The sequence below is a fragment of the Athene noctua genome, chromosome 13, assembly GCF_965140245.1.
Source record: "Athene noctua chromosome 13, bAthNoc1.hap1.1, whole genome shotgun sequence".
Classification (NCBI taxonomy): Eukaryota; Metazoa; Chordata; class Aves; order Strigiformes; family Strigidae; genus Athene; species Athene noctua.
This window is the reverse complement of record NC_134049.1, coordinates 2,433,907-2,449,714: the sequence shown is the minus strand read 5'-3', so window position 1 is coordinate 2,449,714 and position 15,808 is coordinate 2,433,907. Positions and strand designations below refer to the sequence as shown.

Here is a 15,808-nt window from a genome sequence, read left to right as displayed (position 1 = left end):
CACCCCAGCTCACGGGTAAGTCCTGAGCGATGCTCAGGGAGGCATTCGCTCCATGCTCTGTGCCTTTGCGTGGCAAAGGAGAAAGTCCTCATCTCTACCTGCACTTCCAAACCTCGCTTCCTCACTTGCAAAACTGCTGCGTAGGTTTGCTATGCAACACTCCGCATTCCATCTCTATACTGCTCTCATATACTGCGTGTTTACAGATAGAAAATTACAGATAGAATCTTCAAACTTTATAATAAAAGGTGGTAAGTAACTTAGGGCCAAATTTTCCTTTTTTCTTCATTTCTGCTCATCCCTTGAAATTAGAATACATTTCCCGCTGTTAAAAAAAAAAAAAAAAAGTGGTTGCACATTTAGATCTCCCCTTTTTTTCTCCTGCATCACTTATTTTTCCCAGCGATAACAAGATTTGCATTGCTGATTATGACAAAGGCTAAACCATACCTTCTCCCAACATGCCTGGACATTACAATCTTCTTAAGTATAGTTTTAAGCTTAATTCTAACTACAAGAACTACATCTCTGCCCCAAATGGATTCTGATACACCATTTGCAAGAATTAAAAAAAAACCAAACAAAAACATTTCAGGTCTTTTTAAGTCTGTTTCTTTAATGTTTCACTTGGGGTGCAGATTTGCAGTCTTCTCAGGATTTTGAGGGTCACTAGAGAAGTGAAGACCGTGGCAAGCTGAGTGCTCTGCTTCTCCCCTGTCCTCTGCTATTAATTTCCAACGATTGGAAGCAGGTGACTCCACACTTGACTGTATCTGTGGTGCAGCTGCTATGCAGAAAGCAGCACATGTAAACATTTGCATGATTTGTGCCTCCTAAGAGTCTCTGTGGGCCGCATGTGGCATTTAGGCAGCACTTTCACAACCCCCTTTGTGCACGGCATTGCTCTGTTACATTAGCACACAGTTAAGATAGAGTTATCTACTAAAATGGCTGGAGACACTCTCCAATGTTTGGCAAGATCCATGATTTATTTCAAGATTTTTTGTTAGTTATCTTAAAAGAATTTCAAGACATTACTCCTGAAGGGTTTCACCCAGTTTGTGATAGACATCTCAATTTCTTAACTGTCAGCTCAGGGAAAAAAAAAACAAAACAAACAAAACAACACATAGCAACCCAACAACCTAATAACTTGCTTTCTTTACAAATTTGGTTCACTCTACACGAGATTGATTAAAAAAAGACATCTGATCATTTATCATACAGCAACTAAAAATGTTTTCAACGTTCTAACTTTTTCTGCCCAAAAATGAAACAAAAGAATAGCCAAAGGTCATATAGATATTTTGAACTGCTACAGCATAACATCTTAAAACTGCAAATACTGACCCGGGTTTTACCTGGCTATTTTGAAATTTTATTTCACCTTGACAGTAAATAGTTTTCAAACTTTAGGGTCTGGTATTAAAATCTAAAGAGATTCTAAAAACAGCCTGCCTTGCTGCAATTGCTCAGATGAAGGTTTAAGCAATTAAGAAACGAGGAAAGCAAAGAGAAAAGCCCATTCAAATCCCTAGTATTTAAACCCCATTAATTTATGCATGTTTATGATCATTTCTGTACTATCTATGCTATCGTCACACCATATAATCCTTACAACACATACATACAAGAAATCCACCTAAGAGTGGTCATTTACATGGTGTTGCTATTAGCAGACATGTCATTAACAAATCTAATTAAGATGTGTATGTCATGTAAGTGTTAGTATTTAACACACAGATATCTAAGCCGTATTAAAGTGTTTCTCAAAACACCAAAGTGATTATAACACCCCCAAAAAAGTGGTTTTAAAACTGAAAGTAAACAATACAATCATCAAAACTTTAAGAAACCAAACTAAGCAAGCCTTTTTTTTTTAAAAAAAATAACATTCAGAATTCTACGATGAGCACTCATAAGATTTGTTCTGAAAAATAATCTTGCTTTAACTAACAGGAATCAATAATCACTGTTCATGTGGATCAAAATAGAAGTCATGACATATTTCCAACTCTAGGGGCATCAGCAGCTGTTGCTATACTGCAAAAGAGCTGAAGTGTTATAAACATATACGTAGACAGTCGACTTTATTTTTCTGTAAAACCAGATGTCAGTAATTCAGATAAGATGTAACACAACGATCGTGAAAAATTAGTATTTCAGCACGCTTGTTACGATGCAGCTCCTTTATAACTGGAACAAAACCCACCGTCGGATTATAAAACAACACTGATGGAAGTTCTGGTGATTTTCAGGGTGTTTTTCAGCTACATTCTGACATTTTTGTACATGTGCTGCCATTGTCTGTCGATGCCCGATTTGCCTTTGACCGACTCCCGCCTCAGCACTGCAGTTCTCTGCGAACAAGCCGGCTGTCTCTGACACACCAACTGCAGCATTCCCAGAGCAAAAGCAGTTTGCTAGGCTGTCTCCCTTCCATCCAACCAAGACAATGGAAAGGCGAAGGACAGGCAGGACAAGGGGCTGTGACCACCTTCCAGGGTACCCACCAGTAGCCCACTCCCATCGGCATTTCCCGAGTTGAACCTGGATTCGCTCCCATCCCCCAAAGTGACAGAGGGAGGGGATAAGGAGATAGAGCGATAACACCGAAACAAAACACCAGGATACTTCTAATCCTAGGAAGAAAGGGAAAACGAAAAAAATATATCTTGATAAAGCGTTTACCTCGTTCCGGCTTCATTTTCTCCGTTTCCTCTGAGAGGTCTGAAAGGAGCCGAAGTGCTCTGCTGCCCTCCCCGCGAAGACTGGCTGTCGCCGCCTCCAGCTAGCGATAGGAATGATTTCTCTCGTGTCAAAACAATAAACCGGAGGCCGGCCGCGCCGCCGGGGGCTCCCCGGCCCCGCCGCTAGCAGCTGGGCCCGCCGGCAGGCAGGCGGGCGGCGGCCGGCCGGGGGAGGCTGAGCGCCGGCGGCCTCTCCCCGCGCCCGGCCAGGGTGTCCTTCCGTGACACGGCGCGGAGCGGGGCTATTTATAACCTGCCGGGGAAAAAAATCCCACAACAACAGACCTCGGCTCACCCCCGGCCGCGCCGGCTCTGAGTCACCGCGGCCCCGGGCGATGGCAGCCCCAGCCGGAGTCCCCTCCCTCCCGCCCGAGGAGGGCAGCGAGCGGCGCCCCCCCCCCCCGCCCCGTCACCGGCCGGCGGCTGGCGGCGGGGGGCTGCCCGGCACCTTCATCCCCGGCCCCGCCGCTGCCGCCCGGGCTGCCGGGCCGTGCCCCCCGCGCTTCGCCGCGGTCAGACAGCCCGCTCCCCCCGCCGCCGCGGAGCGCTGCTCTCCATGGCTCTGCCTCCTGCCCTTCCTCCTCCTCCTCCTCCTCGCCGCTGACTAACTCCCCTCCTCTCCGCCGGGCACTCCCCGCCTCCCGCCGAGCGGGGCACACACATCACAGCCCGGCGGCGGGCAGGGCAGCCGGGCCGCGGGGGGACCCCGCCACGCTCGGCGGCAGCGCGGGCACCGCTCACCCGCCGGGGCCGCGGGACCCCGCTCCGCCGCGCGCCCGCCCCGCGCTCATCCCGCCCCCGCACCGGGCCCGGCCCGCCCCTCGCCCGCCTCACGTGACCCTCGCCGGCCAATCCCCTGCCCTCACTTCCTGCCTGGCTGCCCGCCCGCCGACCAACTCGGTTGTCACGGCAACAGCGCGCCGGCCCGGCTGCGGCCTGCCCGCGGTGCTGGGCCCGGCCCGGCCCGTTCGCCAGCGGCGGTTTGTCGGATTCCTCAAACGGCACGGTCCCCTCCGACCTTCCCCCCAAGTATCTCGGCAGGCGGGTTCCCGCCCCGTGGAGGAGAGCGGCCCCTCACTCACCCGGCCCCGGCGGAGCCTGCCGCGGCCCCTCAGCGCGCTCCTGCGGAGGGCCGTTCCCGTACCGCCGTCAGCCGCTCGCCGGCGCTGCCTCTCGGCCCGGGACAGCTACACCGGTGCTCCCACGCTGGCCCCCGGTATTTCCACGCGTGCCCATTGCTGCAGGGATTTATAGAGAGAGACGCACCGGCGCCCGCTGAGCCGTGAATCGATGTGTGAACTGCCCGACCCGCGGGAGGCTGCGCCCCCGCCCCTCGCACCGCCCGGCCAGAGGAGCTGCGAAGGAGGGGAGGGGGCCTCGTTTGTGTCCCTGGCCCCGGGGGAGGCCGCTGCCCCGCTGCCGTCCCTCACACGCCCATCGCTGCCCTGCCTGGCAGCCCTGGGCTTGACGCTCACTTTACACTGATAACTATTTTGTGCGGAGAAACAATGGAGTCAGCTGGGCTGTGGTTACACAACCGCCTTAATCCAGCAGAAATTCAAGTTTCCCCGAAAGGGACGGGCCTGCGCCATCCTCCATGTCGAGGCCTGGCAAAGCAGGTCAGGAGCCGGAGCTGGTGCACGCGAACTCCCCGCGGCTGCCGCCCTGCCTGGGCCCCCAGCACACTCCGGCCGGGTGCAGGCGCCCTGCTAATGCCACCAGAGCAAACGGGGGAGCACGCTGGGGGGGGGCCGGGGCTCCCCCCTTCACCAGAGGCCCAGAGCTACACAGGATAAAGCGGCTGTGGTGCCAAGGCCTCGCCACAGTAAGGCCTTCCAGGGGAAGACCCCGGACCCGGGAACTGCAGCAGTGCCAGGGAAAGCCCCACGGGCAGCAGCTCTAGTACTCCGCGTTGGACTCGGGCAGAAAAGACAGATGAGATGATACAGGCCTCTCTCTTGCTTTAATGTGGTCCTGTAGTTGGGATATACACAGACACCACCACACCTCCAGTCATTACACTGGCAATTCCCTGCCACTGTGATTATTGTTTACAAACACTTCCATCTTATAGACTGAGCCCTATGGGGGGCACTCAGTCCCTACAACAAGGTGATTTATAAATATGCACGTCTGCCCTTTCTATAGAGAAACAATGCGTGTGGGTCAGTCATTTCTGGTGTGCCAGGATCCCCACAGATGCATATATACACCTAGGATCTGTGCAGCCACCCTCTTCTCACAGCTAGCCGAGCAGCCACTGAAGATACTGCAAAGAATGTGAAGTTCCAGAACAACTTGTTTCTACACCATTTGGCTCAGGTGAACTGCACCTATTTCCCTCTCTTGTTTATCAGCTGTACATCATTACACTGGGAGGGTGTTGCACAGAATAAACTGTCCGGTAAACACCTCTCATTTCAGTCATGCCCTGAAATACATAGGCAAGTAGGAGGATATCACATGCAGGGCTTTGATATTACACTCATAAGTACATGAGTGTCACTTCTGTTGCTGTGTGACTGCTGTAGACGTGTTTGGTAATTACAGATCTCACAGCTCTCTGCCGGATGCAATATAATTGCAAATGTGGCAATCCAGAATTATAAAAGGAAGAATTTGACTGAGCAGTAAATACTGTAGATGTATGGATGAGAAGTTCAGCGTGACTACACTGGGCATGATTCAGCCACCTGTCAGATCTTCCTACCGGTGATAGTCATCCTAATGAAAAGTCACATCCTTTAGGCCACTAATTGTTGCTGTAAGACATTGCAAATTAGTCTGTAGCTTGTTCTGCTATTGGTTTTACAGTCAAAATCAAATCTGCCTTTCTACTGTTTAACTACAACTGTAGCTATTTAATTGTTATGCTTCACATAATATTTTTTAATGTTCTTTTAAGTCTTAATCTCACTTCAGCACTTTTTTATAAACAGCTCACCAGACATACACAAGCCCAACTTCCAAGAAAACGCTCTCTCAAAGCACTTTTTCCATAGTGTTTTCTTAATGAATGAGCCAATTAGTAAGTGCACAGTTCCCCGTGACTTCATAGTTTTTAGGAGTTCAAGCCAATGGGAAATGTAAGTGCCAGCATGAAAACCACTTATCATAAAAGAAGTTCTAAGGATGTGACAGGATGTGACTGACTGGTCGTGCAGTCCAGCTCTATGTGACTGCGTAGGAGATTTCAGGGTCAGCTTCCCCTCCTGAGTAGGACCACTTCTGGACCCAAAGAGCAATGGGTATGTCTGAGATACATACTTCAGATCCTGCTTCACTTCACAGAAAGACAGTTTCCCTTTTGACCACATAGACATATAACATCTAAAAAGAAAGAAAAAAAATTGACAATTGTTAGCAAGATCTAATTATACAAAATTTCATGCATAATATTAAAAGAAAAATAGGGGCAAACATCCCAAACAGATTTGTGAACTTAGTTTGGCTAAACTGGCTAAGAATGGCCTAGAACCCATACCTTTCCTCCCAGTCACCATCCGAATGAGGCCTGCATGAATACACAGAGAAAATACGGCATAAGGGACTTCAACCATGGGAATTTGCTTACACATACTTGGAATTTTTTTGAGAATGATGACAATACTGAAATGCATTTCTGACCTCAGAAGCTGAACATCAAGTTAAAACATCTAAAAAGCTTATGGCTGCATTACACATCACACAAAAGCAGGATTAGCTTAGAAACACTAACAGAACTTTAACTGCCCTCCCACTGCCGAGTCTAGACCAACACGCACTTCTGGGAGCACAAGCAAGGACAAAACCAGGTTTCTTACCAGCTTGTGTCACACGGTTGATTAACTTTGGTGTCTAGACAGGTGAGAGCTTAGGCTGCAGCATCCGTGCAGTCAAAGCGGCTCTTGCACATACAGTCTCCAGTGTTGAAAACTCGGAATTTCAGCAGCAGCCTCTTTCTCAGTGGAAACCTTAACAGGGCCACTCTACCTCCTTTTCCTGAAATGCATCAGACCTTTCTTTTCTTATGACCATTTTTTTTTTAAAAAAATCCCTACTTGGGACAACATGACAGTGTTGTCACGTAAGCCTTGTTCATATAGATTTTTTTTTTTTTTAAATTCAGATAAATGTATGGCTGTGTTTTCTTTTTGAACTTCAGCACTTCGTGCTTTTTGGCATGGTCCCTGCAACCTGGAACGGAGTGTATTTAGGTTATATTCCCCAGTGTCTTTTCAGCTTTAGCTGTGAAAGAAGTGATGTCCAGTGCAGCAGATGAAGATTCCTGTGATTCCTGGAGACAATTACTGCCTGTCACATGATGTGGCACAACTGCTTTTGGCATGGCTGTCACCTCCATGGTATAAAGCCACCACACTTGGGAGAATATTACAGCCAAAGGAAGAAGACAATCAGAAATAGACTAGGAGATACAGTATGCAATGAAACAAATTTGTAGTGTGCTAAAAAAACCAACCCCAAACTATGAAGAATCAACTGTAATTTAATTGTCACCAGTAGTAACCACTGCGGAAAGAGTATTAAAATAGAAACGAGTTATGTGCTTGTAGGAATTTATTAGTCTGCATCAACTAATAAATTCCTACAAGCTGTTACTGAAACTGAATTATAAACCAATATAATTAAAATATCAATACATTCAGAAAGTTTAGTTTTAGGGGCTATAACCATTTTGGGGTTGGTTTTTAATTCATCAGTATATGCAGGTAAGTGCATCTAGTTGAACATAAGAGAATTCACCATAATTCTTTCTCAAGATACGAATAACCACAACAGCGAGGGTAGCTTGAGAAAATGGTCCTCTGTATGTATGCCTACCTCTGTGTGACTGCCATTGGCTTCCATCCCCGATAATTCCAAGTCTATGTTTTAGTCCCATTCATCTTTATTTAACAGCTAGATGTAAGTATTTTAGTAGCATCAACCCAAGCATATTCAAAAATACATGGTGGGAGCCGCAGAGGAGGTTTTGTTCTGTATTCATCTCCAGCCCGTGCAGAAGTTCCTCCACAAAGCTTATCACCAGAATAATTTTGAACAGCCCTCAGGCCTCTCTCGGTTACATTTGGAGCTTCCCTCAGGATCAAAGGGAGAAAAGTAAATTAATCTTATATTTTCATCTTCAGTACCCAAACACAGACTGTCCTATCAGAAAGTCTAGCAAGATGAGCTATACTTGTTCTACAGAGTACTACATGATGAGAACTCTCTGTACTGGGTACATGCTGATACAGTTGTACATAGGGATAAGAAATTAAAAGCTTCAACCCAGGATGTCCAACGTTAGCCTGTAACGATATTTGTGCATTTAAATAAAACAGCCTGATTTTCAACTGAAAAGTCATCTCCAGCTCCCACTGACTTCAGCAGAATTTGTCAATCTACAGCATTTTTAAAAACCAGTCCACCTCTACTCAGGTTCCTAATTATGGAATTAGGCGCCTAATTTTAGATACTTATTTTCAAAAATTTTGGCCTATGGGCTCAATTCTCATCTTGTTACATCAGCTCTCCCTGGTTTAAATGTGTCAATTAAGTCAGTGGAGTTAATTCTACAGGAAACCTGCCCCATGACCGGAAAATCAGGATCTGCAACAGAGTAGGAACTGCAGTATTTCAGTTTTCTTTCTTAGAAATACACAAATCATGGTCCTGGTGCTAAATATTTTGAAGAGAGTAAAACAAACATAACAAGTGTAAATCGACAGGTGCTCTACTGTTAGACCCTGGTGTTTGCTAACAGGAATTTATCTCTTCATACAGTTCCTACCAAAAAGCTCCATTGCTTAATTTCACTAGTAATTGGCCCTTTCAAAATAAAAATATATAGTTATCATGTTTTTACCTCTTAAATTCACTTCTTTAAATTAGTAAAATGACATCTGGTTGGTTTTTTTTCCCCCTTGTGTGCTCTCAAATTCCTTGATTTTCCAAGTAGTACTTTCTCACTGGAGACACAGCCAAGTCTAAGTTGAGAAGCAACTATGAGAACAACAGAGCAGTAATTGCACTCCTCTCAAAAAGAAAGCTTATCCTCCTCACCAGAATTAATTTCCTGGGCTCAACACTTTGCTACTAAACCTTGTTTACATACAGGAGATTCCTTTAGTTAGAAGCAACCTGGTCCCTGTCCTGTGCTGCTCCTCAGGTTCCCCTGATCCATAGGATGCCCTGTGCCACCTTCACTCTTCGGGCAGCAGCAAGAGGAGCTTAGCACCTCTCAGGATTTACTAGATGATCCTCAAGGTCCTTTCCAACCTAGTTGATTCTGTGAGGATGGAATCTCTTCTTCTGCCGCTCTTCCAGAGACTGAGGTCTAGCAGTCAGACAGAAATTAAGTCCTCCCTGCATTTCCATAACTCACTTTGGAAACAGTAACTTGTATAATCTGTTTGAATCAGCTCCTAAAATGGTATTTCATAAACCATGTGTGCTTCTCTAGTAACTGATCCATGATGCATAACTAGATACCAGCTCCAAAAGAGAGCAGTGCTGTCTCATCTGAAGCAGTGATTGGTGGTAATGGAAAAATAGAAATATGAAGATAAAGACACAGAAAGGTCCTACTTCACAAAAAGACTAACTGCCCCTTCTGTATAAATGTCAATCTAAGCAGATACCTACTCAGTAGGATCGCAACAGTTAAGTTTCATTGCATCAGCACTTGACTAATCAGTCAGTAATGCAATGAAAACTAAACCATCTACTTGTGAATAGATCATTAATTTCTGAAAGAGAGGGGAAACTACTCTCTTTTACATAGATCTTTTCTGTAACTAATATTCATTCTAGACTGGAAACAGTACTTTTTTTCAATATTTTTTCCAAGGGTATTGTGCAAGTTCACTGATGAATGTTAATGTTACACAATGTTTACCCAGGACAAAACTTGATGGAAACATTAATCAGAAAATATATAGGTTTCCATATTAAACCTGAAGTTTTTGCAGCAACAGCAAGCCCTGACACTCCCTGAACAGAAGCTAGAGAAATACGTTTGCCAAGAGAAACAGCAAGATGTCACCAAAAGTAGAAGGTTTTAGGAAAATAGAAGCACAAGGACTGTTTCCAATCTAGGTCATCTCTCTCCACTCAGCACTCTGTTTACTTTTGAGCAGGTATATCCAGAAGCTATACCCCTGTTACTCACTGCAGTGATCCAGCAAGAATCCAAGCACCCCGTTTATATTATTTCTCTTCAGTTCAGTGGAAAGTGAGCGCATAACGCTTGGAAGGAGGGATTTGGAGTTTTGCAATGCTGTTTTCCTATTGCTAATGGCTTGATCTATCTCGCAATAATTTCCAGCGCAGTTCTGCACAAGTAATTGCACCAAATTAATTGCTGGTGTAACTCCAGCTGGTAGGAGTTCATGAAGTTCAATTTCTGATGCCTCTGCCAGCCCTGTTTACTTTCCCTCTCCCGCTGCAGCAGCTGGGCCGTGGTTTAGCACTGCACCAGTGAGTTGGTGGCACAGCCCAGCCAGCTTCTCCCGGCTCAGGCAGCTCTCTCATCTGCGGCAGGACTCACGTTCACAGCCTTTGCCCTCACGTGCCTCCACTGCTACTGGCTGCTCCACCTGGAGCTTGTACCACAACCACCTTTTGACAACTTTTTCTACGTGGCTGTCTGCAGACTTGCCGTCCCACTCAGCCTCTGTCAGACAGACCTTTGGACTTGCCAGCTGCAGGCAGGGCTCATGCTTGGTCACATTTGTACCCATTTCACAGAAGAGTCCAGCCATCACAGGTGAAGCAGAGCCAGCACCCCTCCAAAGGGCCAGCTTGTCATACACCTCACCCTGCAAGCATAGCTGTTGTACCTGGGACAGAACTGACACAGTGAGCACGTTTGCAACGCATTAAGAATTACTACAGCTACACTGCTGAGTGTATTGAAATTAAAACTTTCCGCGAGCACTGTAAATGAAAAAGATAATTCATTTATGTAGAGGAGCGATTACCTTGCTGGAACAACAAGTCTGGCCCATAGTTCCACCCAGGCTAAATTAATACCACAACTCCTACTAGACTTACAAGAGAGTAGGGCAGGAAAGTAGCACGTTGTTAAATACAGGGCAATATTTAATGTAACCACACGCATGGTTTACAAGAGAAGTTGCGTATCGCTTACTAAAGTAGTCAGTGAGATGGAGCTTATTAGGTAAATGCCGGAGCTATTGCAAAACTGCCATGGCCTCATTCTAAAAGTTTTAGTTGTGTAGTTATTAGCCAGAACCCTTCTAATATATTCATGGCTATTTAGTGGCATCTACTACATGTTAGTAGTGAAGACCAAATGGAAACAGCACTGAACATAAACACATAGTCATCAGGACTGATTTCTTAATACAGAAACGTGAAAATTACACCGATCCAGCTTTCACTGGTTCCCATTTTTTTTTTCTTTTTTATATAAAAAAGTATTCCCTAGAATTTCACTCATTAGCTCCTGTCCAATAATTGTACAGTCCATAGCAAAGAATGCTACAGCTCCCTTTGCTCGTTGGCAGGATTGGTTGTATCAGTCGTGGGGCCCAGCTCCACTCTCTCAATTATCTTGATAAAGACCACACCTACATCTCTCACCCCAAGTGTAGTGTTTGCAAGCTTTACTGTGCCTAAACAAAACCAATTTATCTTTTCAGGAGTCTGACATCCTCTGAAAGTGAGAGCAAACTACCAACTGCAGAAAAAAAAAAAAAAAGAGCGTTAAAAGCTGAAAACTGAAAGGCCTGATTGTAATTTTCTGTGTAAAAAAAAGAATAGATCCATGGCTGGCAGATGTCAGCAGTGGTGAAATCCTTGGCCTTGTATACAAAGGTCAAGTCCCCTTCCTACAGAGGGAGCTAGGGTTTCAATTTGGGGTATATGGGGTAGGGCTTTCTTTGCTACTTTCACACCAGATCAATTACAATTTTAATCCTTACAACGGATTTATTCTCATGTTGTATAACATTATTTGAAGGGGAAAGGAAGTTGACATTCATTCAGGGATCTCAAAGGCAGTAAAATACAGTACGTATACTAAAAAAATAAACAAAATTGCAGTAAGTTATTAAAATACTCACCTTTGGATGACAATTAAAGCTTGAAAATTGGAGAGATCACTGTACACATTTATAGCAAAGTCAACCTTTACTTAATTAGGCTAGGTATTTTTTTTAAACTAGCAATACAGTTAGAACATTGCAGCTGTCTCTGTGCTTACATTGCTTTTGGCTCCTCCTGAATTTCTTAATTTATTTTCTCTTTAAGTTGTTCAACTGACTTTCTTTCTCTGCACAAAACATAAGCAGCTTCACTGCCTGGAAAACATAAGGCCTGATTGTTCTCCTGCTTACACCAGTGCAAATCAGCAATGATCCCACCACTCTATAGAATTACATCAATGTAAAGCTGACGTCAGAGAGATAGCAATCAAAGCCCTTGTTTCAAAGTTAATTGTTTTTGCTTAAAAAAAGAAGAGATGAGTACAGAACACATTTGTTCTCCTTCCCAACTGAAAAGCCAAAGAAGCGCTGCAGTTTTGGCATCTGATCTGTGTGGGATTTGCACACATGGATCACATTGCAGAAACAGGGCTCTAGTCACAACCCATCGTGCTAAGAGTCCATTTCCTTGATCCGATTTTAAGGAAGGGGAGGGTTTTGCCCCTGTTTGTTCGCTGTCATTGAGACGACTTTTTCCACTGTCTGGAGCCAGTAGCAAACTGTCATCAGCCATCAGCTTTGTTAAGCTGCCGCAAAAAATACGTGGCCCATTTAAAGCCATTCCTCAGCTTTGCTTCACCACATCAATCCCTCTGAACATTTAACGCTTCCAAATTTTTCCTTGGCAAATGAAAGAAACGTCATACCAAGACTTGCAAACTTTTTTTCCCCCCCTCTTTAAATAAATAGATGTATTGCTTGTGAAAGGGACTGAGGGGAGAAGCTGGGAAGAGGATATATTTTCTGAGCTCCTGGCCTCTGAACTGCCTTAGGAGGCTGCCCTAGACTGCAGCATCTTTAGGGCTGCTCTAACTTATGGCATCTTCCTGCCATAAACCATGTGAAGTCGCTTTTCTCTGCTTCCTCCGTGGCTCTGGTCACTGTAGCACTGAATCTTCATCGCTGCGTTGTTACCAACCTTCTGGATTCACCTCTCCTACGTTTAAAAATCTGTAAGCCGGGTCCTCACTGCGCTGGAAACTCACCCCGGTGGGATCCAGCCCTTCCCAAAGCACACTCAGTCGTGCACGGCAGAGGGGAGCCGGGCTGGCAGGGACACCGTGGAGCTCCTGCACTGTGGGTGCAGGCGAGGCACCCGGGAACCCCCTCACCACCCCCGCTCACACAATGCCATGCTAACTGGCTGCTCCTCTTTTCTCTTTCCCTCCGCAGATTTCAAGCGCTGGTTTCTGTTTGCACTGCGGGACTTCCCCTTCTGATAACAGTCTGCTCCAGCTGCGCAACAGGCACCCGAAAGGTTTACCTGGCAGCAGTTCCAGGTGGTTGTATAACCCTGGCTCCACAATGCTCGTGTGGCATTAGCAGGGATTAAGCCTGCACTTGTTACACAAGCCAGAGCCACATGATCGAACTGACATACCCTGCCCCTCAAACAACTTTCATCAGAAGTTTCAAATGGAGCGATTTAGAAATGACATCCAAATTGAGGTGTTGGCCATTTTTTGCATCGTTACTCAGACACTTCAAGTACCACGGGTGCTGATCAGTTCTTTACGTACGTATTATCTAGCAAAACAGTAACTTGAAATTTATTTATAAAATAAAGCTCTTGAGCTGCCACAGCATGCAGAGAAGCAACAGTTTGCATTGAAGAGTAAGTTCAGAGATTCCCTCACACTTCTCTGGGGTGAGGGGATAGATATTTTTCAGTAGTAGAGTTACAAGGAGAAAAAAAAAAAAAGGCAAACCACAGCTGAAGAAAACAAGGGGGAAACCCACACTAAGTTATAGATGAAAATAGAGCAAGACTGATAAGCTCTGATCAGACAGTGGTGGTCCTCACCAGCCCCCCAGGTTCTGTTCTTACCCACAGTTGCCAGGAATTGCCGAGGCAGCACTGACCTCAAAACTGTGGAGCCAGAGAGTCCTGGGTAGGCAGGTCTGCATTTCTTCTCTCCTTCAGTGGAAGCTAAACAGCATTTCATCCTTCCAGAGTACTCACGTGAACCTTCTAGGCCACGTACCATGCCAGCTATCATAAACCCAAGTTTAGTTGAACTAGAGAAAAAACTTAGGGGGAGCAGAAAATGAACACTTGCCTAGCACAGGCAGAAGCTGTAGCTCTAGAAGGGTCCGTGAAAATGATGGACGTGTAGTTTGGTTATAAACCTCCTCCACCCTTGACCCCAACCCAGCAGGCAGCGCAGCGGTGGGGACTCATATCCCAACTGACCCCTTCCTCTTTGCGGCAGGACAGTCCCAGGGAGTGACAAACGGTGCTGTCAGCGCATTAAGGTTTCATGCCAGAGGTCTTCAAGAGGCTGAACCCCCAGAGGAGATTGCTGCCAGACATGGAACACTGGTTGCTTTATGCACAGGACTGAGAAAGGCGATATTTACCTACTGAAATAGTTGGGAGTTTCATTGCTTATTTTTCATGGCATGTAGAGTCTTCGTTGAGTAATGAGATTCCATTGTGTGCCACTTGCAGCAGTCATAGAAGAGGAAATATTATTTCCACGAAGAGGTTGTATCCTGGAAAGGCAGGGCAGAAACACATACACAAACAGAGAAAGGAGCTGGCAGTGTTCAAGCTTTAAAAAAAAAAAAAATTTTTTTTAAATCACTCATAACTTGATATTATTACTTTTTCAGGCATTCAAGAAATGTGTTAAAACTCATTTTCATCCTAATAACATTGTGAATGAAATACACAGTAAACATTAAAAATACCAAAAGAGTAGCTATGATTCTTGATGTTTACTATGTGGTACTTTAAGTATCATTTTTCACCAAAAGAAGATGAAAATAGGAAAAAACATTAAGTTCAGTCAGAACACAGCTTTCAGAAATATAGACAGGAAATGAGGATTCACAATAACTACCAGTGAAGAACTTCATCTTTTCAGTCTTTTTATTTTTTTATCTGGGGAGATAGCTTGAAGCAACAACTTTTCACTCACTTTTGGCAAAGGAGAGACATTATCATTGTATTTCAATGCATGAAAAGACATAAAAATGTCTAAAATGCCCGTGGTTAGCTGTACTGATGCCAATAAACCTTCAGGAAAATGTGTTGCTTGGTATATTCTATCCTGAACAGTATTTTCAACGTGTGTAAAGGCAGAATCACAATTAGAGGGTTGTTCTAAATTATAATCTGGATTTTCCAAAAATAAACCCTACCCTAACCTCTCCCATGCTGGTTTCACTCGCAGGCCTCCCCTTGGCAGCAGTTCCCTTGTCTTCATTTAACTCCGGCTGCCTCTGAGGTCGGTTCCAAATTCTTTTCAATCCAATCAAGAAATTTTGAAATAAGAGAATGGTGTTAGAGTACAGTTTGCTAATTTACAAAAGAAAAACTGAAAAAATAATAGCAAAGGCTATAAAAAAAGAATGAGGAATAAAAAAAACACATTACTGGAGAAACAGCCCTTTTCCCATTGCTGCTCTAAAGACACACGTTCATACTTTTGCACTAAAACCCCTTAAAAGCACGGAATTTTCCATCTTTTCAGATTTGGATGTGTCCTCAGGTGTTTGCAGATCACATGGAACACAAGCCTTCTACACAGCCCCTTTCGGTTTGTATACATGAATTGCTCCTGCTGTCAGGCAAAGGGAGATGTATCACCAGCAGGATAATATATAAAGCTAAGTGCTGTCTTGCCAGGGAGTGTAGAATAATATTCTGGTTTTTATAGGACCTTTTCCCTAAGGCCCACAAGGTGCTTTACAAGTAAAATTGTATTAAGGGTTGTCAACACTCTGTACGGGAAGTAAATATTTCTTTACGTTGAAGAAGGGAAACTGAGGCATTAATATTGAGTCCCCAGCAAAGCATTTAGCTGCATGCTTTCAAGTCCTTTAAACTTCTCACATGAT

The 15,808-nt window shown here is 44.9% G+C and overlaps 1 protein-coding gene across 2 annotated transcripts in view; it reads right to left on the bottom strand.

Annotated features, from left to right (window-relative positions):
- Positions 1 to 4,032, bottom strand: part of ATOSA (atos homolog A) — a 49,690-nt gene extending 45,658 nt beyond the window's left edge. The window contains exons 1-2 of one of the 2 annotated variants that reach the window (XM_074917009.1): positions 3,833 to 4,032; positions 2,692 to 3,003 (exon numbers count right to left, since the gene is read on the bottom strand). In XM_074917009.1, the coding sequence (XP_074773110.1) occupies positions 2,692 to 2,707 (16 nt within the window). In that variant the 5' untranslated portion in view covers positions 2,708 to 3,003; positions 3,833 to 4,032. Of the gene's footprint in view, positions 1 to 2,691; positions 3,004 to 3,491; positions 3,511 to 3,832 lie in introns of those variants that run through there. The other variant, XM_074917010.1, reaches the window with a different exon arrangement.
- Positions 4,033 to 15,808: the final 11,776 nt, after the last annotated feature.